Raw genomic sequence first — 25,611 nt, forward strand, 5'->3', positions numbered from 1 at the left:
GCCCCACAGTGGGGCCACTGTAGGTTTAGAGTATATCAGGTATGTGTAAACAAAGTATGATTTAGCTAGAATTACCTACTCTCATGTGTCTGGCTTGGCTGAAACCAAGGAAAATGTGGATATAAGAACACCCAATGACCGTTTTCTTCTCTCTTCACCCTTCTGATGCCCAATACTATAAATGATGTTTCTGTGAACTACAGTCAAGATGTCTATCGTTAAAGACATATAAATGACTAACAGACACATTAAAAATCACTCATCATCATGGAAATTCAAATCAAAACCACAATAAGATATCATCTCACACCTGTCAGAATGGCTAAAATTAACAAATCAGGAAACAACAGATGTTGGCGAGGATGGGGAGAAAAGGGAACCCTCTGACACTGTTAGTGGGAATGCAAACTGGTATAGCCACTCTGGAAAACAGTATGGAGGTTCCTCAAAAAGTTAAAAATAGAACCACCCTACGACCCAGCAATTGCACTACAAGGTATTTATCCAAAGGGTACAAAAATGCTGATTTGAAGGGGCATATGCACCCCAATGTTTATACAGCACTATCAACAACAGACAAGTTATGGAAAGAACCCAAATGTCCACTGACTGATGAATGGATAAAGAAGATGTGGTATCTATATAAAATGGAATATTACTCAGCAATCAAAAAGAATGAAATCTTGCCATTCCAATGACATGGATGGAACTAGAGAGTATTATGCTAGGCAAAGAAAGTCAATCAGGAAAGGATACATACCACATGATTTCACTCATATGTGTAATTTAAGAAATAAAACAGATGAACATAGGGGAAAGGAAGGAAAAATAAATAAGATAAAAACAGACAGGAGTGCCTGGGTGGCTCAATTGGTTAAGCATCTGACTCTTGATTTCAGCTCAGGTCATGATCTCACGGGTTCATGAGATTGAGTCCTGCATCAGGATCTGTACTGACAACATGGAGTCTGCTTGGGATTCTCTCTCTCCCTCTCTCTCTGCTCCTCTCCTGCTCTCTCTCTGTCTCAAAATAAATTAAAAAAATGAGTAAATAACTTTAAGAAAGAAAATAAAACAAAAGAAAAGAAAAACAGAGAGAGAGGCAAACAATAAGAGACTCTTAACTATAGAGAACAAACTAAAAGTTGATGGAGGGAGGTGGGTGGTGGATGGGCTAAATGAGTGATGGGCATTATAAGGAGGACACTTCTTGGGAAGAGCACTGGGTGTTATATGTAAGCGATGAATCACTAAATTCTACTCCTGAAACTAATACTACACCAATATGTTAACTAACTTGAATTTAAATAAAATCTTATAAGAAAAAAAGTGTCTATTCTTAAATAATTCTTTATTGTCTTTAACAAATATGCATTAAATATCTGTGAAGCACCACATAAATTAGTGCCAAACATATCTACAACAAAGGAAAAAAAAGTAAATAATTGTTATTTATTTTCTAAATCACTCAACAAAAATAAAAACCTTAACAAAAATATTTTTAGCTCAAAATAAAAATAAAGTTAAAAAAGCATGGGTTATGCTCATGGATTGGAAGAATAAATATTGTTAAAATGTTAAAACTACCCAAAGCAATCTACACATTCAATACAATCCCAATCAAAATTGCACCGGCATTCTTCTCAAAGCTACAACAAACAATCCTAAAATCTGTATGGAACCACAAAAGACCTCAAATAGCCAAAGTAATATTGAAGAAGAAAACCAAAGCCGGAAGCATCACAATCCCAGACTTTAGTCTCTACTACAAAGTTGTAATCATCAAGACAGTATGGTATTGGCACAAAAACAGACACATACACCAATGGAATAGAATAGAAAACCCAGAAGTGGACACACAAATTTATGGCCAACTAATCTTTGACAAAGCAGGAAAGAGTATCCAATGGAAAAAAGACAGTCTCTTTAACAAATAGTGCTGGGAGAACTGGACAGCAACAGGCAGAAGAATGAAACTAGACCACTTTCTTAACACCATTCACAAAAATTAACTCAAAATGGATGAAGGACCTGAATGTGAGACAGGAAATCATCAAAACCCTAGAGGAGAAAGCAGGAAAAAAACCTCTCTGAACTCAGCTGCAGCAATTTCTTACTCGACACATCTCCAAAAGCAAGGGAATTAAAAGTAGAAATGAACTATTTGGACCTAATCAAGATAAAAAGCTTCTGCACTGCAAAGGAAACAATCAACAAAACTAAAAGGCAACCGACAGAATAGAAGATATTTGCAAATGACATATCGGATAAAGGGCTAGTATCCAAAATCTATAAAGAACTGACCAAACTCCACACCCAAAAAACAAATAATCCAGTGAAGAAATGGTCAGAAGACATGAATAGACACTCTTCCAAAGAAGACATCCAGATGGCCAACAGACACATGAAAAGATGCTCAACGTCACTCCTCATCAGGGAAATACAAATCAAAACCACACTGAGATACCACCTCACGCTGGTCAGAGTGGCTAAAATGAACAAATCAGGAGACGATAGATACTGGTGAGGATGTGGAGAAACGGGAACCCTCTTGCACTGTTGGTGGGAATGCAAACTGGTGCAGCCGCTCTGGAAAACAGTGTGAAGTTTCCTCAAAAAATTAAAAATAGAAATACCCTATGACCCAGTGATAGCACTGCTAGGTATTTACAAGGGATACAGAGTGCTGATGCATAGGGACACATATACCCCAATGTTTATAGCAGCACTTTCAACAATAGCCAAATTATGGAAAGAGCCTAAATGCCCATCGACTGATGAATAGGTAAAGAAGATGTGGTTTATAGATACAATAGAATACTACTTGGCAATGAGAAAGAATGAAAGCCTGCCATTTGCAGCAATGTGGATGGAACTGGACAGTATTATGCTAAGTGAAATAAGTCAGTCAGAGAAAGACAGATACCATATGTTTTCACTCATATGTGGATCTTGAGAAACTTAACAGAAGACCATCGGGGAGGAGAAGGGGAAAACAAAGTTACAGAGAGGTAGGGAGGCAAACCATAAGAGACTCTTGAATACTGAGAACAAAGTGAGGGTTGATGGAGGGTGGGAGAGAGGGGAAAGTGGGTGATGGTCATTGAGGAGGGCACCTGCAGGGATGAGCACTGGGTGTTGTATGGAAACCAATTTGACAATAAATTATATTAAAAAAATTAAAAAATAAAAAAAATATTACAGAACTGGAAAAAAAAGGCATGGGTTAATCATGCTCTTAAGGGATTTTAATATTCTACATTACAGCTTTAATTATAAATTCATACCATAACAAAGTTCCAGAGGATTACCTAAAGTTCCAAACTCTCAAAGACCACAAAGGGCAATGCTTTCCAAATGGCAGAATACTTACACAGTGTTCTAAGGCTCGCAACATTCAAGGTAAAAAAAAGCAATGATTTTAATCTTGGTTTTTAAAATAACATTTCAATTAACTACAGTAAGGTGTGTTTTTTTGTTTTGTTTTGTTTTTGTTTATTTGTTTTTGGGGTTTTTTGTTTCTTGTTGGTTCAAAATGGAACAGTTTGAGAGCCTCGGTGTGCATGTTGAGTGATCATGTATAAGTGATGGAAAAGCCCAGATGAACATACTCATGACTTAACTTATTACACAGCTGAAGAGTAAAAACCACAAGGGGAGTTCCACACAGCTTTAAATCATTTTTATTCATATTCATATGCTACATAATTAAAATTATTTTATACTTATAATGAACCACTGGTTAAGGAGAGTAAACGTAAGGTATACTGGAGTTGAAATAAAAATTGAGGAATTTAAGAATGATAATTCTGACAAAGCCCTTAGATAATATTAGCTAGGTCATTAAATTGCATTCATCTGATCAACATGCTTAGGCTTCTTATTTGGCTTCTTATTTTTCTGGAATAAATATTAATCACAATTTTTAAATTTTAAATCAAAAATTTTTAATCCTAAATGAAATATACACCCAGAATTTAAACCTCTATGTACTTACCCAAGAGAAATCAAAATATATATGACAAAAGACTTGTCAAAATGTTCACAGCACTTTTAACTGCAATAGCCAAACCTGGAAACAACACAATGCCTACCTATCAAGAGGGTAATGGGTACACACATTGTGATACAGGCAGTAGGGAAGGAATGCCCAGCAATGAAAAGGAACTAGTGATACACACAACAGTATGGATAACCTTTTAGACATATACTGAATCAAAGAAGCTGGACACAACAGAGTACATAACATATCCCATTTATATGAAGGTTCAGAAAAGGTAAAACTCCTCTATGGTGAGAAAGAATCAGAAAAGTTGTTTTGGGAGGCAAGGTTGACTATGAAGGAGCATGAGAAAATTTTCTGGAGTAATGATGTTTTATATTTTGATAGTGGTATGTGTTACATGGGTTTATAAATGTCAAAATTCATCAAAGATGAATTAAGATGTGTGCGTTGCACTGTACATTAGTTTTATCTTTAAAGAAATCAATAGCAGATGTATTTATCTAAAAGTACACAATCAAGAATTCAAAAACCAAGTCATGAACAAATTTTGTAATTTTTTCCTAATATTATAACACATTTATATTTATGTTTATATAACATTTAATACACATTTGATTACAATCAATTTTAAGTAGTAAGTATTTTAAGTAGGGGGAGAAGGTGATAGAAAACATCAAAGAGGTGGTAAAAAATATATATATATATATGGATGAGTCTAACAAATGTCCAACTGGAAGGAGGAGACAAAATAAAGAAGAGAAAATAATGAAAGAAAGAAAGCTAAAATTTCCCACAACTGCTGAAATATTAGAATCCAGATCCCCCAGAAGCCACAAAAGGAAAGGAGCCAGACAGATAGAAAGAAAAGATCACCTACAACAGAATAAGAGAATTTCCCAAACCCCAATGAAAGCCAGAAGACAGTGGTACATCTTCAAGGTACACAGAGAAAAGGAACTATAAACCTAGAAGTAGGTGCCCAACAAGATTACCTTTTAGGAACAAAAATAAAATAAAGGCATTTGTAAATGAATAAATAAAATGAGGTTACCACCAAGAGATCTGCACTTAATGAAAGCCTGAAGGACTTTTTAATACTTTTTAATACTACAAGCTGCCCTCCACGGAGCATGATTAATACTATATCCTCTCTACCACTGACTCATGAGCACACCTAATCTCCCTTTCTTGGCTCAACTTTATTTTTTTTCCATAATATTTCAACATTGTCTAAAGTGTACAATTTATTTTTGCATTATTTAAATTGCCAATCTCACCCACAAGATTGGAAGCTCCACAAAGGCAGTAATCTTTGTATAGTTTATTCACTAAAATTTGCTAAGCACTGAGAAAAGTACTTGACATCTCTTAGGTATTCAATAACTATTTGTTGAATGGATGCATGAATAAACAAGTGAATTATATACTTCAAGAGAATGAAAATAATTGCTGTGATCTGAAGGTCTGTGTCCTTCCAAAATTCACATGTTGAAATCCTACCTGCCAACGTGATGCTATTAGGAGGTGGGGCATTGAAACACAGCAGAGCCCTCATGAATGGAATTAATGCCCTTCTAGAGAGGCCCTTGAAGCTCCCCTGCCCCTTGGGCCATATGAGGTTACAGCACAAAGACGGCCATCTAGAAGCAGGCCCTCAACAGACACCAAATCTGCCTGGGGCTTCATGTTGGACTTCCCAGCCTCCAGAATTGTCAGAAGCAAATTTCTGTTGTTTATAAGCCACCCAGTCTATAGTATATTGTTAGAGCAGCCCAAACAGATTTAAGATAATAATCCAAGTAGGACAGTCAGGCATGAAAGAAGGAATACGTAAGCAAATGAAATGGCAAAACTGATGTAAATCAAAACTAATATTATCTTTAAAAATAATAATAACATGCTATTGGAATGTCAGGTTGGGTTTTAAAATATGGCTACATGTTATTTATAAGGTATGTGCCTAAAGCATAAGGATATGGAAAAGTTGAGAGTAAATGGGGAAGAAAGTGATATACCAAACAAGTACCAATCAAACATAAGCAAAGTAAGTTTTAAGACAAAAGGTATTAATAGTGATAGCGTCTCTACATCACAAATGCTGAAAGTTTAACTGCACCAGATATAATTAGAGATACAATAATTCTAAATTTGTATGTACCTAAAAAGAATAGCCTCAAATGTACGTAAAGCAAAAGCACACCAACAAGGAGAAAGCAATAAACCATACCTCATGATGAGATATTTCAACACATTTCTCTCAATTACAAGTAAGAAACAGGAGACCCAAATTATACATCAAAAAGTGTGATTGCAGGTACACCTGGGTGGCTCAGTCGGTTAAGTCCAACTCTTGATTTCAGCTCAGGACATGATCTCACAGTTGGTGAGTTTGAGCTCGGCATCAGGCTCTGCACTGACAGTATGGCGCCTATTTGGGATTCCTCTCTCTCCCTCTCTCTCTGCCCCTCTCCTGCTCGCTCACTATCTCCCTCTTTCTCTCTCTCTCAAAAAATAAACTATTAAAAAAATTTTTTTGATTTAAAAAGTGTGATTGCAAAGTGAACAATTAGAGGGGGGCAACAATTAGAGGGGAAACATTATTTTCAAACACATATAAATATGTGTAAAAACTGATCATACACTAAACCATAAACTAAATTACAACAAATTTCAAGAAATGGTATCAAATAGAACATGCTCTCTGAATATGATACAATTAAGTTAGGAGTCAATAAAATTAAATAAAATTTGGAAATTAAAAAAAAACACTTTGAAATAACTTATGACTCAAATAAGAAATCTAAATAGAAACAAAAATATTTAATAATGAATGATAATAAAAATATTACATTTCAAAATTTGTGGCATACAGCAAAAGTGGTAGAGAAAAATTTATACCCCAAATGTTGGTATTAGAAAAGAACAAAAAGGGGCCTAAGTGTCCAACTAAAGAAGTTAGAGGACAATATAAACACAAAGAGAAAGGAGAAAATAGAGAAAAATCAGTGAAAGACAAACATTAAATACATAGATTAAAAAAAAAGGCAAGTCAGTTCTGTGAAAAAACTACTTATTGAATGAATGAACAAATTAAGTCTTATAGGCAATAATTTTCTCTGTATATCACCTAAATCTCAGCAAAGATCCAGCCCTCCTACCTTCTCCCCTAAAGAGAACCTTGGCTCTCTGGAGTAATAGCAGATACTGGCATCCCTCCGAACTCACACTTCATCCAGTACAAAAGTGGGTCCCCACTCCTTTGCCCTCTTTCCTCATCCCACGCCAAAATATTGCCATTGAGGTCTCAAATAACTCCAGAAAGGATTTCCTTAATCTCTACCCAACCACGTAGGATGCCCCTGCATCTAAAGGTCCAACCTAAAACAGGTGGCTCTCCCCTCTATGGGAAGATTCTATATGTTGGCTTGTCCTAGGATCTTTTGTGTCTTGTCTTGTTCCTCATCCACCTGTAAGCTGCAACTAACAAAAGTACCGTAACTAAATATTTTTTTAATTGACCTTCATCAATAAATCAAACTCTGTGCCCTCTGAAACTGCATCTTGCTCAATATATTTGCATGATCCAAACTCAGCCTATCTAAAGCAGTTTTCCTATTACCTCACATATTTCTCTCTGATTATTTCATATTTAGATCTTCCCTAAATGCAATGCTTTTTGCACATCACTCCTGAATAGGTCCTTTCCCAAAAGTATGAAATCTTTGGCTGGTCCTCATAATAACCACACTGAAGTCCAGACTCATTTTTTACAATATAGGAATGCTTTTTATTTCAGGAGGTTTTGCATACCCTCTGGACTACTGTTCAAAACAAACTTACTCTTACCATCAAACATTAAGCCTCACCTAATCTATAAAGAAATTATATGTCTTGATATTGATCACATTCTCCCATCCAATGTTTTTCTTTTAATAACACTTCTTTACTGCCCTCCCATCCTCTGGGGTCATTTGGCACCAGATCACATTCTTCTCATTTTTAACTAACCTATTCACTTTCTTTAATTCCAAACTGCTTTCCTAAAAACTCTATGTAAGTAATACACAAAATATACTTTAACTTTGTTTTTCCACTGGAGACTAAACTGAGTCAACGCTGTCTGAGAAACATGTTCAAGGGAGGAAGGAATCAAAACTATTTAGCAGTTTTACTTCATATAGGCACGTATATCATAGTACTTCAGTGACAGAGATAGTGCAACATGCTACCAGCATACTCACTAATAGGCTATGAACTTCATTACCTGAGCAGATTAAAAAACACCCAAGTAAATGAACTAAGACCTTGCTAATTAAATAGACAGCAACAAAGTCTCTTTAATAAGAGCAGGCAACCTTTTTCAATTTAGTTGTCCAATTTGGCTCTTTCCAGGAACACCTGGCCATGGTCTGGACCTCTGGTCTTTCTTTCATTTCAGGGCATACATTTACCTTCTCTGGATAAAATTACACTTTTTCTTTTAAATACCAGAGCTCCACTGGCCTTTGAACTGAGTCTTAAAGCAGTGGGGAATAACAGATAAAGGACTAGAAGGTAACTTGGACAATCTGGAGTCTATTCCTGCCAATGAAACACCATGACAGTTGGGATGGGTCATTTAACCTGGATTTGAAGTCAACCCTCTCCAGATTGAATATTTGACACTGACTTTAATAACAAAGTAATAAGTTACTTTATTTGATATGAGACTTTAAAAGTATAGCAACATCTATTTGACCATATAACTATATGAGTATACCCACAAAAATATAATTATTAAAAATCATAAATACACAACTACTAAAGATGATATATTAAGACATAAAGATATTAAAAAACAAAAAGGAAAGAAAAAGTGCCCACATACTTTTTCTCCTTTTATTCCTCAATAGCTTAAAATTTTATTAGAAGGTAGGAAGAAATCAAAGAATCACAAAGAGTAGGAGAGGAGCTAAGTATATTCTAGGATATAAAATCCATCTAAACTAATTATGATAGTACTATATCTTAGAAATTCTAATGCCATTCAATCTCAAGGATATCTTCAGACTCTCAACACTCAAAAGCCTGTGTTTAATGACAAATAGTCACCAGGATGGGCCCCATTCATACATATTTCAAAATATTCTCATTGGCTCTTAAGGAAAATTAAAAGTACAAATAAAAGTAGATAAATGTCAAAAAAACAAAAAAAGTAGACAAATGTTCAGGGAGAACTCTGGCTATGGACTTAATTCCTCTATGGCCTATTTTACTATGCTAAATTTTGTGCACAGTTGAATCTGATCAACTGTCATTCCCTCACCAGGGATTAAAAACTGCCAAAACCAGAGTTTGCTTTCAACAGCAAAGTGTAATTTTGGTGTTAGACATTTTGCGTTTTGAATACCTTAAAATGGAACATGTATCACCAACTGCTCCACCTTTCTAGATTGTCTCACACATTTAGGCCACCTGGCTGGACCCCAGAATCACCTGCATTTTAAACCACGGTCCTGCAGAAACTCTGTAGCACAACCAAGCATATCTACTTACAGGCTTCTAAACCTGAGGCTTTCTCTTTCTCTCCACCTAGATACCTGAGTCCTACCCTTTATCCAAGACCCAGCTTAAATTCTACCTCTTCCATAAAACCTACCATGAGAAACTTAAGAGAGTTTAGAGTGATTTCTCCACCCTACTAATTCCCATAGCTCTCACCGATGGCTTCATTCTTCCGGCACATAATACATAGTGTGATTTCTCTTTTGTTTCATTCCCCTCGACTAAATATAGTGGTCAGGGCCTAGGTGCTATATGCTCCATTTACTCCCTAAACCTATATAAAAGCCGGCATAAAAGAGGGCTCTGGCGGAGCATCACTCAAAGCCTGTGTACTCCTCAAGATGACTTGCTGGTGAGTTCCACGTAACCTCGGGCTACACAAATCTATGCAGCAATGAAAACAAAGCACTGTCTATCCCTTGAGCAAATGACCCAAAATGACCACAGAAGAGATGGTAATGCTTGAAAAATGAAAATGCTCAACACACACACACACACACACACACACACACACACACACACAAAAGCACAATAACAGCTTCATAAATTTAGCTTGCAAGGCAATCCCCATTTCCATTCTGTCACCTGCCCTTGGAAAAAATCACACAACCAAAATAAACAGGTGCTAGAAAATGGATAGAAATTCTTACAGTGGTGAGAGTCCATTCTTTTTCTTAAGGGGGGGAAAAAAGACATGATCTAGAAGTGCATTTGTAAAACAGACATTTTTACCTGCATAACAGGAAAGAGACATGGTCAAATTTTCTCTAGATGGGCACGCCCTCTTGTGGGCACTTCCTGACTCACCTCTTTGGAATGGTTGGTTGAGACTGGGGGCTGTTTCTAAAATATTATTTCCCCACAATCATCTCCCTCACTTACTTATATAGTATCTTCAGATCTTTACAATATTGAAGAAGTACAGTGATATTATTAGTAATATTTCAGATATCCTCTCTTTTCATTACATCCCGAGAAACAAGCTTACTCTTAATAGCGAAGCATTGTTTAGACTAAAGTATTGCTTGAAACACTTAAATAATAGATTCAAACTTATCTTGAAAGACCATAAAACTTAAAATTGAAGGAAATAACATTATATGGTTTTCTCTGTCAAAATTAAAATTACAATCATCTTTTGTAGATGTTTAAGTTAGTAATGTTAACTGAGTAAAAGTACTGTTTCTAGGCACTGTGATAAGGATGAAAAAACAAAATACTCATGGCTCCATGAGCCAACACAAATATTATAAAATAACCATACACACCAACCTCAAAATGGCAAAGGTATAGAGAGTTCAATTCAATAAGAATTTATTGAATGACCATTATATGCACAAAGTAAAAGGAAGAAATTTGTTCTGATCTGGGTAGCATTTCAGCCAGTTGTTAAAGGAGGACAGGACTTGGACCAGAATTTCAGTAGGCAGAAGTGGCTAGAATTCCATTATTAATTATTATTTATTCCATGAAAAAAAAAGACATAAGCAAAAACATAGAAGTAAAGACTTTCATGAAATTCATAAAAAATCAAGTATATTTGGCAAGAGAAAAAGATTATTCCAGAAGAAAAATAATAGAAAAGTAGGTTGGGTCCAAGTTTCAAGAGGATTTGTAAAGTTAGACTGAAAAGTTGGATTTTAAGCTACGGAGGGTAAAGACTCTATTAAGGTTCCTTCCCAAACAACAAAAGCAATTCAGGTATTTTTAAAGAAATATATCCTGGAATAATATACAGGATCAAAGAGGAACTGAGTAAGACTAAAAGCAGGGAAACCAGTTATGCAGATACTGCTACTGTCTACCCATCAAGGATGGAAATTTATGGACTAGATGGTGGTAATAATACCAACAAACAAGCAAACAAAACAAGCAAAACAAAAAACAAAAAACAGTGCATGTATTCATTAAACAAATGTTTATTGAGCACTTATTATATGCCAAGCTGAAAAACTATGGTAACTAAAACAGATGCCTATGGACGATGATAATGACCTGGAGAGAAACTATGAAGCACAGAAAAGGGAGAAAGAAGTTCTAGTTTACCTGGAGGAGAGCCAACTGAGTGACAGTGCACATGAAGTTATCAACCAAATTATGTAATTCCTAACTCCCCTAGAATGTTCTGTGTTTATTTAAACAATTATTACTATGCAGATGTTTTTCTAGACCCACTGTGACATATTAGGAAGAACAAAGTAATAATTCTCAAAAGCTGGCCAAATAACTTATCCATCCCTGCAGATTTTGATTCAGTATATTGAGAGTAGTGCCTCAGAACCTATAGTTGTAAAACTCCTCAGATGAATCTAATCATGTCAGGTTTAGAATACACTAGAAAAAAAGAATCTCTTATTAATGAGAGGATCTAGGAAGGGGGTTTGGACAAACTCCACGTTGCTACTGAAAATAGATCAGAGAATTCTCAAGCTGGAAAGAACCATGGTAATCACCTGGTTCAACATGCTGACTTTACTGCTTAGAGAGTCTTGACCAATGACAGACCTAAACTAGAACTCGTGAACTACTATGCCCCATCTCTCAGCCTACCCTTCTCCCTCCATTCAAGTAATTCCAGCCTCCTGAATTATCAATAGTTCCCAGCAACTACCTATTTATCAAAATCTTCTGGTAAATAGATCAGAAGATTAGAGAAGGGTTGCTGATTAGAGAAGTAGCGCAATCAAGCCTTTAAGAGCTCTGATAGTTTTCCTTCAACCTAATTAAGCACTGGTTCTTGTCTTCTGACCCTAAAACACCCTTGTTCTTGCTGTGTGTGTGCGCACATGTATACACACACTTGTCTTTTCACATATTGGTTCATTCTGCTGGTCTTATTAGCTGTACATGTGTCAGCATTACTATGTCTGTAATGGGTCAACCCAGATCATTAGAGCCTTGTGATATCATATGAGGACATATTTCAAAGATCTTAGAACCTGATGCTCTTAACACCATGGTCTGAGCCAGTTCCCAGATAGGAAGGCTTCTGTCTGCAGCCCCAGTGAAATTCTATTCAATGAAGGTATTTCCTGTTAGGAAAGCTACAATATGGCGATTTCTACATTATACACAAGATCAGCTGGGACTATTCCAGTGATAATGAAGGAATGCTCTTTTTTCCCTCCACTAATTCTGTTAAACACTAAAATTTAAAGGAGAGTCTACAGAACTGTTGAATACTAAAAAGAGAGGGAGGATTTACAAGGCTGACAATATCTGATGCCAATTTACAAGTCCCCTGGAAAACCACGGGTTATTTTCATTATAAAATAAAAGGAGCAGTTAAGATTTGTTAACAATGTCTTCTTGCCTCAATCTTATCTCACTTACAATTGTAAGACTCAGTATAGATTTAAGGCATAGCTTGGCATGAATTCAAGGTAGACTTGGGAAGAAACCCAACCTACTAGCTAGTGAATCTTTATATGAGAACTAAGAAACTTTTCCTGAAACAGGACCAAAAAAAAAAAAAAAAAAATACTGCAATTGTCCAGCTATCAAGCATTGAAAGTTCTGAATTTAAATAACTGATTAACTACATAAAGTACAACAAACCGCAGACAGACATATCTGACTTACATGTCAATTCTATAGGCTTATACAGTAATCAAAATAGTCTTAGGTGATGTAAATATAATTTTTAATATATCATAACTCAAAGTAATAATTTCAAACAGAAGTAATCACTTCACAATGAATTTTCAATTTTATGAAAAGCTTCAATATATATTTCTTTATGTAAAGAGAATTCAAAGAAGTTTCTTCTGTTTACTCATATCTATGCATTAACCATCTTCTTAAGAAACACAACAAAACTCCAGATCAAGTAAATTTCTATAAAAGACTAATTACTCCTTTCCCTGTACACATTATACATGTGTACAAGTAGAACAATCTGAGGAAAATATGTTGTTTTTTGTGCATTTATTTTCTTTGATCTTAACCTACCTCTCACCCAAAAAATACAGTGATTTAGTATGATACAGTTAAGCGTTTACATAATAATTTCAAGATGGTGGATAAAAGAGAAAAATGTTACCCACAATATACTTCAAAAGAATAGAATATATTTATATGAAGCGCACAAAGCAAGGCCCAACATTTCCTTTCTGAAACATGTGGCCAATTTGATGTCCCTATGTGGTGGCGAAAGAACACAAAATTAAAAGTTGTAGCATCTCTTTAGAGTGGTTTTGAACACACAACATTGTATAAAGCATTGCAAATTTTTCTCAACTTGTCCTTAGAAATTAGAGAATAAAAGATATTCACAAAATGGAAAACACCTGATTATCTTTCATTGCACGACCCTATGCAAGCACTGCTTTATCTAAAAACCAATGAAATTAATTAAAAACTCAAATTAATTTGTAAAAGTGGTGAGAGGAGGCAAAGAATTCTATGTACATTCAACTGTAAAATCTGTTATTAAAGAAAAAAACATGGAAACTATTCCAACAATATGCTTGTGAAAAATGAAGAGGGGGGGAAAAAAGGCTTAAAACATCAAATATATTGAGATCAAACAATACCCCCAACTTCTTTTAATACTCTAAGAATAAAAGAGTCCCTTCTAGTAATATCCAGGGCTAACTGTTTGAAACTGATATTTATAAAATCTAGATTATGGTGTACATTGAGTCTGTTTGTTTTCCCAGTGTGAGCATCTCCTCTTTGTAGCAACTCAGTCAGTCCTGTGGCATGAGCCAATCACAGCCATTGGCCAATGAGCTAACCACTTCATTCCAAAATGAAGGTTTTCTTTCTCAAACATGAAAAAGATTATTGCTAACTACCTTTTTTCTTTTTGTATCAAAACAAAGCAAAAAGTAAATTTAAAACATGTCATCACTTCATCACACATACCACAAGACCTATCGATACACAGTCGAACAATGAGACTTCATGACAATACTGTCAGGGGAGATCTAGATGCCAATTTGCAGAAATTTAAAAGGACAGAAAAGTACAATGAATATGTGAGCAGCAAAACTCATACTGAAGGAAACTCCACAGGACAAATATTTCAGGTTCCTTTACAGAAACATAGTCCTCACTTTGCCTAGTACCAATTTCAGTTACCACAGTTTAAACAGTACCAGTCACTCAACACCACGGTTCAAATTTCAGTTACCATGGTATGTTGACTGTGAATAGTTTCACTTTTAGCTCTTCAGTTCACAGATCACTATGTAATCATCAGAGGCCCATCACAATCAGTAATCAATCGTGTCACTTCCTTCAAAGTCTGTCAGTGATGGGTCACTGTGCACGGACAGCAAAGGGTGTAGCTGTGCTGCCTCCTTGTCTCCTAGTGATCATTTCATTTGACATTTTACCAAAAATGGTTATCAAAAGAAGGAACTGACCAGCAAAGATGAACGCGAAGCCAAGAAATTAAAAGTGATAATGCCGGAAGTGATTCTAACCAAAAATAAATGAAGTCATAGAAGAAACAGGTAATAGTGGGTATGTCGGACACTGACACACTCAAGAGACTCCTAGTTCTAGAGTCAGAGGAACTTGGTGAAGACAAATTTATCAACATAAATAAGGAATGTGGTTGTGATAAAATGGACAAAGATGTCCCAGAGGAAGTGACACTGGCAAAAAAAAACAAAAACAAAAAAACAAAAAAAAACACTTACATTAAAGAGACTCTAAGAGAAAGACCAGTACATATTACTTCACTTCTATGTACAATATAAAAACCAAAACAAATGAACAAACAACAACAACAAAAAACAGAAACAGACCCATAAATACAGAGAACAAACTGGTAGTTTCCAGAGGGAAGTAGCAAAATAGATGAAAGGGATTAAGATGTACAAGCTTCCAGTTATAAAATAAATAAGCCATGGAAATGAAAAGTACAGCATAGGGAATATAATCAATAATATTGTAATAATGTCCTAGGATGACAAATGATGACTGCGCTTATCATAGTAAACACTGAGTAATGTATAAAATTGCCAAATCACTATGTTGTACAACCTGAAACTACTGTAATATTGTATGTCAACTATACAATAAATAAAGAAATAAACTGAACCCAAAGGAGACAGTAGGGAGGGAGAAAAGGAGGGAGGAAGACAGGGAGGGAAGCAAGAAGGAAACAAACTCTGGGAGGTATTTTGCAACATGGAAAGAGCAAAAGATAAAATGTTAGAACCTGATCCAAAACTAAAAAGGTGTCTAACAATTCACCATGACATAAAAAGATGCTCACACCGTATCATAAGTTACATGACAAGAAGGTAAGTGCTGTTCAAACTCCTCTTGATAACTTTTTTTTTCAAAGCAGAAATAAAAACACTCTAATGCCTCTAATGTTTCAAATTAGTCTACTAAATAAGTATTAGTTTTACTTACCTTTAATCATTTCTCTATACATTTAAAACCAACAGTAAAAGAGTTCTTAATGTGTTGACAAAAATGTTTAAATGTCATGGAACAAGTATAATTGTTGGCCATTAAGACCCCTTTGCACAGTTCCACCTTTCACATTTTTGTGGTCCAGCACTATCATGCACAAAGTATGGACTGTTTATATACCATAAGGGAAAGAAGTGGTTAAAAGAAAAATTTGGAAGGGTTGGGAGTGGAGGGGAGTGGAATAGAGAGTAAACAATTACTATTTTTATATTATACAATACTATAGTTAAATAGTAATTTCTCCCTCTCCAGCCTGTCTTTCCTCTAAGTTATAAAAAATAAACAAGAATGAAACAGAGGTGCCAATTACCAAGAAAGGACAATTACTAAGAATTTATGTTCCTCATGTTTTAATATTGTATCTTAAAATCTATATATCCTGAAAGTCAAGAAAAATATGTTTTTATCCAATTTATGTGTAGATTAGCTGCCTAACCCAATATCAGTTTATAGTAATAAGGAACATGTTAATTGTGGGGAAGGAAAACATATAAACTTTCTCCCCCTATGCCACATGCTACAAATTGCAGACCTAATAACCACTCTCTTCCCCCTCCTTTGACAATAAAACCACTATTTTGTCTGGGAAAACAAAGTGTCCACCAGCAAGCCATGAGCTATATAAAAGACAGTCATTGGGATGACCCACTCAACTTTCTAAGTTCTCTTGCAGCCAAGAACAGCCAAGTGACTGAATTGTGCTCCTTCTCTACTACTCCCCCCAAAAATAACTAAGGGGAAGTCTATAGGGAGACTCTGGAAAACTCTTGCATCCCAGATTTAAAAAGTAACAGATACATCTGGCAATAGTCTCCCCCACCCACATCATCTCTCTTCTTCTCACTTTGAATGCAGATGTGACATCTAAAATTGTAAGAGCTATATTATATCCATAAGGCAAAAGACATGAGAGAAGGGCCTAAGAGAATCCCAGATATGTTGGCTCTAGCATCATTGGAAACCTAAGCTAATGCCAGCAACCAACCACCTCCAAACTTTTTATTATATGGCAAGAAGCCAGGGAGCAGGAAGACAAACATGCACATCCTAACCACAGTCAGGTTTTCTATAGTTTGCCGCCAAAAACATTCCATGGATTAACCATTCTTATTTTAAACTAAGTCAAACGTAAATGTAAATGATCAAAGACTGAGGAAAATAAAAACACTACAATTTAGTGAGATAGGAAGCTATTAAATAATTTTCTTGCTTTAATTTTTATTTCTATTGGTATTGTGCTAATATCTGTACAATCAATTACATTTTTAAAGAAAAACAAGAAATATCAATGCAACAAAAGGGCCTAACTGGTTTACTTTATTTTCAGAATTAAAAATGTTGACTTTTTGTACCATATACTTTTCAAGACAATATTTATTTCCTTCAACACTGAGTAACAAAAAATATCAACATTAGGACAATTACCAAACACTATTCTTTTTATCATATTTATATACCCAACTCACAGGTTACTTTAAGTAGCCACAACAAACAGTAGTCTTAGTCCTATGTTCACTGACAACAAACACAGTCAATGCTGGCTAATCAAAACTATGTTGAAACTACACATCGAGGATAAGGAAAAATAAACTAAATACAGGCTGATTTAGAAAATAGCTATTTGTCCTTTCCTGTCATATGTCTAAAAAATTACTACACCTCCTCTTAAAATTTATAATTTTCTGCCCCATTGGCTCATTACCTGGTGGTCGTTTCTCTCTGTGAGCATGTTTTCTTAACTTTACTATTAGAGACAAGGCCTACCAAGGTTATGTAGCAAACATCTATTAAAACAAAGCCTCTGGCCAGCATCTTTCCCTAATGGCAGGCCTTTGGATCCTAGTCATTTCTGTTGGTCAGTGCTAAGCACAAAGCTTTGTATGCATTAATGATCATATATTCTGAATGTTAAAAATATTTTCCCAGGAGGCCTGGATGGCTCAGTCAGTTATGCATCCAACTCCGTATTGGCTCAGGTCGTGATCTTGTGGTCATGAGATCAAGCCCACATCGGGCTCCATGTTGAACATGGAGCCTGCTTGAGATTCTCTCTCTCCCTCTCTCTGCCCCTCCCTGGCTCGTGTGCATTCTCACTCTAAACAAACAAACATTTAAAAAATATTTTCCTGTCATTTAAGATATCTAAAATATTCTATTAGAATCATGCCTGAATTCAACCTCTCCATCCACCACTACCTCCCTCCCTTACCAAGCCCCCTTTCTCCATTACAAGACTCCACCCAAGGTAACTAATTTGGACAGCAGTTTTCTTTCCTTCTTTCCTAATTTCCTTCCTTTTTCCCTCCCTTCTTCCTTTTTTTCTTTCTCTCTTTCTCTCTCTTTTCTTTCTTTCTTCCTTTCTTCCTTTCTCTTTCTTTCTTGGCTAAGTGACTTTAAAGATGAAGGCCACAATGGCAAACACTATTGTATGTGACTAAATCAATGATAGCCACAAAGCACTTGACACTTATTATCACTTTTCTTCCTCATAACAGACAGTGCTTGTGAGAGAATATCACTATTTTCATATAGACGTAAGAAATTTGAGCCTTTGTATGTTACATTACTCATTGAATTCATAGACCATAACTGACAATGGCACAGTCTCTTGACCTCATACCTCTCTCTTACTGCTCCGTGGTAAAACTTCTCAAAAGAGTTACCTACACTCTTCTCCCTGATCAATCCATGCCACCGGGGTCCACAACCACTATGTCACAGAAACTGTCCTCATCTAGGCCCAAAGCCTCCAATGGTGAGTCCTCCATTCTCATTAGCTCTTTTCTCAGTGGTGCTTGACCCAGGTGATGACTGACTTTGAACTGCTCCTTTCTTGGCTAACTAGACGTTCCCCTGGTGATACATCTGTCTTATCTGCTGCATCTTCGTTCTTTGCTGAGTTTTCCTCTTCCCAGCCTGCAGATGTTGAACTGGCCCAGGATTCAATTTTCAGACCTCCATCTTCTCTAAACTCTTAGTGAGCTTATCTAGCCATATATATTTATATTCCTTTTGATGACAATAATTTCCAAGTGGGAATCTCTCTCCTGATCTGCCCACAAGCTTCAGATGCATAGTAACCCAACTCCACAATTCATCTTTCCTTCTGCTATATCAAGATTTTTATTGAAAATCCTCCTAACCAGTATGATGAGGGGTTGGTTAAATTTTTCAAAAGTTGAATATTCTCTTGGTAAAGTAGAGAATCGTTTAAAAACAAAGTATGCATAACTTAAACATTTTCTTTTTATTTAAAACACAAAGGTTCATTCACTAGCCAATTTTTTATATAAGACCAAAGACTTTTCTTTGAATGCAGTCCCACAACTAAATGTTCCATATCATCTTTCTTACATAAACTATAATACATTGAATTGTCCTACGATTTCAAGTTTCATTTTATTTAAAATAGAACAAGAATATAAAAATACTAACAATGCACTCTGCATGCAGAATGCTTTTATGATTTTTCTCAATCTTTTACAGCTGGGTTACCCATACTTAATTCTAGAGCAATTTTTTATAAACCAACTCTATTTTTTCAAGTTAGCGCTCAAACAGCAATCTTAGTTTTCAAACCCACAACTCTCTTTTTAAACTCAGTATTCATCAGTTTACAGGAGACTTAATGAATTATGTAATTACAAAGATAAAAGCAAGCCTAATGAGGCTCTAGGTGGCATATAATTCAACTGAAACCAGCAGAGGAGCATGGTACTACAAGGTGGTGTTTAGGGTGTTTTAAACTAATGCTTCAGGGTGTTTAGGGTGTTGTTGGCATCAGGAAACATGTTTTAAGGTGAAAATGGGAAGTACTGGTTAATCTGAGTCCATTAAGGGAATATGGGCCAAATTTCCACTTCCCACCTCTATCATAATGAAGCCATACCTTTTCCAGCCCTCCTCACCTTAGCAAATGGCAAAAGTTTTGCTGAAGCTAAAACTTTTAATTCCTCTCTCTTCTTTCCCAATATCTCAGACAGCAATAATGCCTGTATTTCTAGGAACTCTCAAAATATATCCCTGATATATTCACTTCTCTTCAATTTCATCCCTATCACCCACAGTCTACACTGTCAACATCTCCCAACTATCGTAACTTCCTAGTCTCCTCACTTCTATTCTTGCCCCTACCCTCAAAACCATACAACACAAAACAGCCCAAGAGAACCTTGTAAAATGAGAGTGAGATGGCATCACTTCTCTGCTTTTAATTCATCAATGGCTACTCATTAGTCATGAAATAAAACTGTGAGTCCTTCCCATGATCAACCAGATCCTAGCAGAGCCAGCACCTCGCTACCTCTCCAGCTTTGTTTCATACCATTCTCCTCTTGCACTCTGCTTTAGGCACACTGACTTTCATCTCCATTCCTCCAATATGCTAACTCCCCACCAGGACCCTTGCACGTGCAGTTCATTCTGCCTCAAATGAGTTCTGCTAACTCTTCATAAAACTCACTTCTGATTTTTCAAATGTTATATCCTCAGACAGGTCTCTGTTGATCACTAACTAAAGGAGTCTTGCTTTGAGTCTCTCTTGTGTCTCTCACATCCAAGGTACTCTGTATCACATCCTCTTCAGGGGAGGAGGGACTCCCTTCATAACAGTTACCAAACATAGTAACTATCTTACCTAATTGTATGCTTATATGTTTCTGTTTGTATCCACTAAAATATAGTTTCATTATATCATGAATTTCCTCCACATTGTTTATCATTGCTTTTCTTCCTACCCAGCTCAGTGCCCAGAGTAACGACTTAACAAATATTTTCTGAAGAAAAAAAAATGAATCTTCTGAATAAGACCAGCTAAATATATTCTCAACTGATACTTCTCTGCATCAAAATCCTACATTTATGTCCAAAAAAGAAAAAAAATATATATACATATATAAGAATGTTTAGAGCAGCTTTATTCAGAATAACTAAAATCTGGAAACCAAATGTCCAACAAGAGAAGAATGGAGACACAAATTACAGTACATTCATACTAGAGAATATTAATTAGTAAATTAAAAAAATGAGCCAGTGAGAAGTATCTCAAAAACACTTTGTGAAAGCAACCAAACAGAAAAGAGTACCTTTTGTATTATTCCAATTATACATAGTTTAAGAACAATACAAAACATCTTTGATGAGAAAAATCATAGCAGTGGTTGCCTGTACAAGGTGGAGACTGGCCAAAAGGAAGTACAAAAGAACTAGATATGTTCTACACTTTAACAGGCATATGCGTTACATGGGTATAATCATTTATAAAAGTGATTAAATTGCTCACTGCATGCAAATTTTATCACAGTATTTTAAAAGGTCAAAGGTTTTAAAGTCTTAAATTTGCTCCCTTAGATAACCCAAGAAACGGAAACACACTACTATCCCTTTTCACCAAGATCTATTTACTAATTTGTTCATTCACCCTCTAATTTCCTACTCATCTCTGGCAGAAATATGAAAAGATTTGGGTCAAAATGTTTGATTCCTTGTGGCAACATACTGGGAAAATATATATAGCTATGAAAGATCATTTATTATGCTTTTATATAGGGTAAATAATATAAAACTATGACAGCTAAAGCATAAACCAGTATATGAGCAATTATAGAAGGAATAATCAATAAAGAACATTAATGAGATGTCAAAGTACATCAAACAAATGTGATATGAGACAGCCAACATGAATTGTTGGCCCCCAACAGGCTAAGCAAGAATGTCGTGGTTTTCAACTTCTTTCTACCCCTCAAAACACCTAACAAATACAACACATGGACTCATGATGGCACATTAACACACGAAATGCAAACAAAGAATGCAAAAGAATAAAAAACAGAAACATGTAATTAGAATGTAAAAAATCTACATGAATCCAATATATATATTTCCTTAAAACACACTCTACCCTCTAAATAGCCATGTTAAGAATCACTATTTAGAGCTGTAAGAACCAAAACAGTAGTCATGGGCCACATGTAGCTACTGAGCACTTAAAATGTGACAGGGGCATATGGGAAACTAAATTTTTAATTTTATTAAATATCAATTAATTTTAATTTTAAAATGTATTCAATTCAATTATTGGAAAGTTTTTAAGTTTGTTTGGCATAACCTGTTATGTAAACCTACTTTTTCAACTGTTAATTTTATGAAATATAAGTACAAACCAAATATTTCCAATGAAAACTTAGTGTCATAATTGAGATGTGCTATAAGCATAAAATATACACTGGTTTTGAAGACTTAATACAAAAAAGAAAAAAGAAAGTTCAATAGCTCACTAATTTTTTCACTGGTTACATTTTTAAGAGATATTTTGGATTCACTGATTTAAATAAAGTAATTATTAAAATTAATTTCACCTATTTTTTTTTTTTTTACTTTTTTTAATGTAGCTACTGGAAAACTTAAAAGTACATATGTGCCATGCATTGTATTCCTACTGGAAAGTACTATTCTAAAGCTTATATGTCTAAATGCAAATTATAGATACCATGATGATACATTAATGATTAATATTTCAAACATCTCCTGACCTTTTCACTTGATTGTCTTCTTTTCTTTAGTTGAATGAAATCTGTTTCCACCCTTTCTGCCAGCTCTAGTTTCCTCTTGTTTCTTTTAAATGCAGCTAAACTGAATCCTATAAAAGAAACATTAAAAATAACACTTGAGAAATATTAGAGCAATGGGGTAATGAGATATCCTGAAGAGCCTTCTCAGACTAAAATCCGTAAGAATGGCAAATAAAAGGGTTTAAGATTTTTTGCAATGTACACTGAAGTAGTAGGAGAATAAAAGAAATAACCTTAGAAGAGGTTAAAACCTTAAGAAAAAGATCAAATACAGATAGACAAGAAGAGTCCTAAAGGTAGATGGTACCCAGAGGTATCTGCTAACGCATGCTACTACCAACTTTAGTTTTGAAGGTCTCTGCATAAATGACAAGATGAAATCTTGGGACAATGCAGCATGAGAAAACATCTTAGGATTTTGGACAAAAAAAGTAAGGAATCTCAAAGAGTAATATGCACAGTGAAAGGGAAAACTAGAAAAGGCCACTGTTCACAAAGAAACAGGAAATTTGCAAGTCTCAGCTGTGGCTATAAATGTAAAAGGGGGAAAGGTCTCACTAGAAAATTTATGAGCAAAAAGTACATTCAGACAAGTTTAGAGGAGAATTCATATTATCTGTCTGGTCTGAACACACACACACACACACACACACATGCACATCTTAGTGTTTCAGTGCTTCAAAAACCCATTAAACACAAATGAAATACTCCCTGGAAAAGCATACCTTAACTTACCAGACCTTAGAGAATTCACAGTTTCCAATTAACATGAGCCCATAGTTTAAAAAAAAATTTTTTTTTTACAAAGTATATGAGAAATGAACCACCAAAAATAAAGAATAGAAGTCAGCCAAATAAGGGGCACCTGGGTGGCTCAGTCACTTGAGCACCCAGCTCTTGATTTCAGCTCAGGTCATGATCCAGGGAGGTAGGATGGAGCCCCTCATTGGGCTCCACATTCAGCATGGAGTCTACTTGGGATTCTCATTCTCTCTCTCTCTCTCTCTCTCTCTCTCCCTCCCTCCCTCCCTCTCTTTCTCTCTCTCTCTCTCTCTCTCTCTCTCTCTCTCTCTGTCTCTAAAATAAAAAAAACATTAATTTTTTAAAAAGTCAGCCAAATATAAGAAAACATAATTTGACCTACAAAGCCTCCAGATAATGGAATAATCAGATACAGAATATAAAACATGTTTATGCTCACAGAAATTTAAAAAAAAGATATTGAAAATATAATTAGGGGACCAAAAAATGATACACTGACCAGGCAGACTTAAAGAAGAACAAAATGGAACTTCTAAAAAAAAAAAAAAGAAAAAAAGTTTTAACTTAACATATAGATTTCAACAGCCAATTAGATTCAGCTGATAAAAGAGAAATTATGAGGGGCGCCTGGCTGGCTCACTTGGTAGAGAATGCAACTCTTGATCTCAAGGTTGTAAATTCAAGCGCCATGTTGGGTGTAGAGATTGCTTAAAAATAAAATCTTTCAAAACAGAGAGAAATTATGAACTAGAATATAATGCTAAAGAGATTATCAAAGTTTTCTGATAATGGCAGGCTAAATTATTCAGAGTAATTCTCTACTGAATTTACTAAAAATGTCAGATAAAATATGAAACACAGCACCTTAAAAACATTAAAAAAACTTATAAAAAGTACCAAGCTAAATTCTGGGGGTAAACTGAGACTAATGCTATTATTATGGCACTGTGAGCATTTGCCAACACAAGCACACATGAGTTTGGTTAAAAGGCATCAAGAAAAGATGTAAGTCAAGCCCAGAGCCAAGTTTCATAAGAGACACTTCCCATAATAAGCTAGGTATTAAAAGGGCTAATGGTCTCATAGTAGAGCTGATTCAGAACTATACAAGTCTGTCCCTACCTTCTATCCCAACATGAAGTCCATTCAGACAAGACTGTCTTAGATTAAGGGTGAAAAAAAATAAAGAGGAGGACAAGGACAGTGATAAGAGGAATTAGAAAGAAAAAAAAAAAAAAAACAAAAACTACCCCTAATAAGTTTGGGATTGACTGGAGCCCTTCAACAGACTTGCAAACATGAAGTCTGGGTAGGTCAGGGAATGTTAAGCTTTGAACTAAGTTTAAGTAAATTCTGATGAATGGTATGTGAAATAATATTAAAAATATATATTGGTCTCTGACCTTAGTTCCTGGCACAGATCTCTTAAAACTCTTGTAATTTCCTAAATTATAAGAGTACTAGGACCATCTTTTGTTCTAATATTTGGTCTTTGACCCTAGTTTCTGACACAGAACTCCTAAATCCCTTGGAATCCCTGGGTGATATGAATGCCTTTTGTTCTAATGAGGCAATTCTTAGTGGGCACCTAGCTAGCGTCAGGCTGAAGACTAGACACCAGAAAGCCTATACCATAATTACAAGCTTGAAACTTTCAGCCCCATCTCCATCCTCTGGGAAGGAGAGAGGGACTGGCAATTGAGTTAATGACTGAGCATACCTAGAAGATGAAACCTCCATAAATATCCCAAAAGTACAAGGTTTGGAGAGTTGCCAGCTGGCTAAACATATCTACATGTTGGGAGGATGGTACAAATTAATTGGACCTAAGGATGGCCTCATGGGAACCTATGATTTATAGCCAGTTGGTCAGTACAAGTGACAACCTACACTTTCAATTGGCATCTAATGAGGCAAGAGGTGGGGGTAAACTAGTAAGACAGCCCTGACCTGTGTGGTCTACACTAACTCCAGTTAGAGTCAGAATTGAACTGAATTGTAGGACACCCAGACGGTGTTGAAGAAATGCTTGGTGTAGAAACCCATACATCTGGTATCAAAAGTGATGTAGAGAGTTTTGAGTATGAAAGTAGGATGAGAGTAAAGGACAGACAGAGGAGTATTTTCCCCATAAACAGTGCACACACAATTGGCAAAAATAAATGCAAAATATAATACAAGAGAAAAACACCTTCATCCTAGGCCATGGTGAAATTACACAAATAATTATTTAAGGGCAATGATAAGCACATAAAGATAATCAGGCACAAAAAAAAAAAAAAAAAAAAAAAA

At 35.5% G+C, this 25,611-nt stretch overlaps 1 protein-coding gene across 12 annotated transcripts in view; it reads right to left on the bottom strand.

The window, feature by feature from the left end:
* TASP1 (taspase 1) overlaps positions 1-25,611 on the bottom strand; it is a 294,418-nt gene that overhangs the window by 201,367 nt on the left and 67,440 nt on the right. For all 12 annotated transcript variants that reach the window (XR_008289218.1, XR_003423891.2, XM_053200260.1 and 9 more), the window contains one exon: positions 22,519-22,625. Coding sequence is in view for 10 of the 12 variants with exons in the window: in XM_053200260.1 (XP_053056235.1) it covers positions 22,519-22,625 (107 nt within the window). In the remaining 2 variants the exon portion in view is untranslated. The remainder of the gene's footprint in view (positions 1-22,518; positions 22,626-25,611) is intronic.

Source organism: Acinonyx jubatus, chromosome A3, assembly GCF_027475565.1.
Source record: "Acinonyx jubatus isolate Ajub_Pintada_27869175 chromosome A3, VMU_Ajub_asm_v1.0, whole genome shotgun sequence".
Taxonomy (NCBI): domain Eukaryota; kingdom Metazoa; phylum Chordata; class Mammalia; order Carnivora; family Felidae; genus Acinonyx; species Acinonyx jubatus.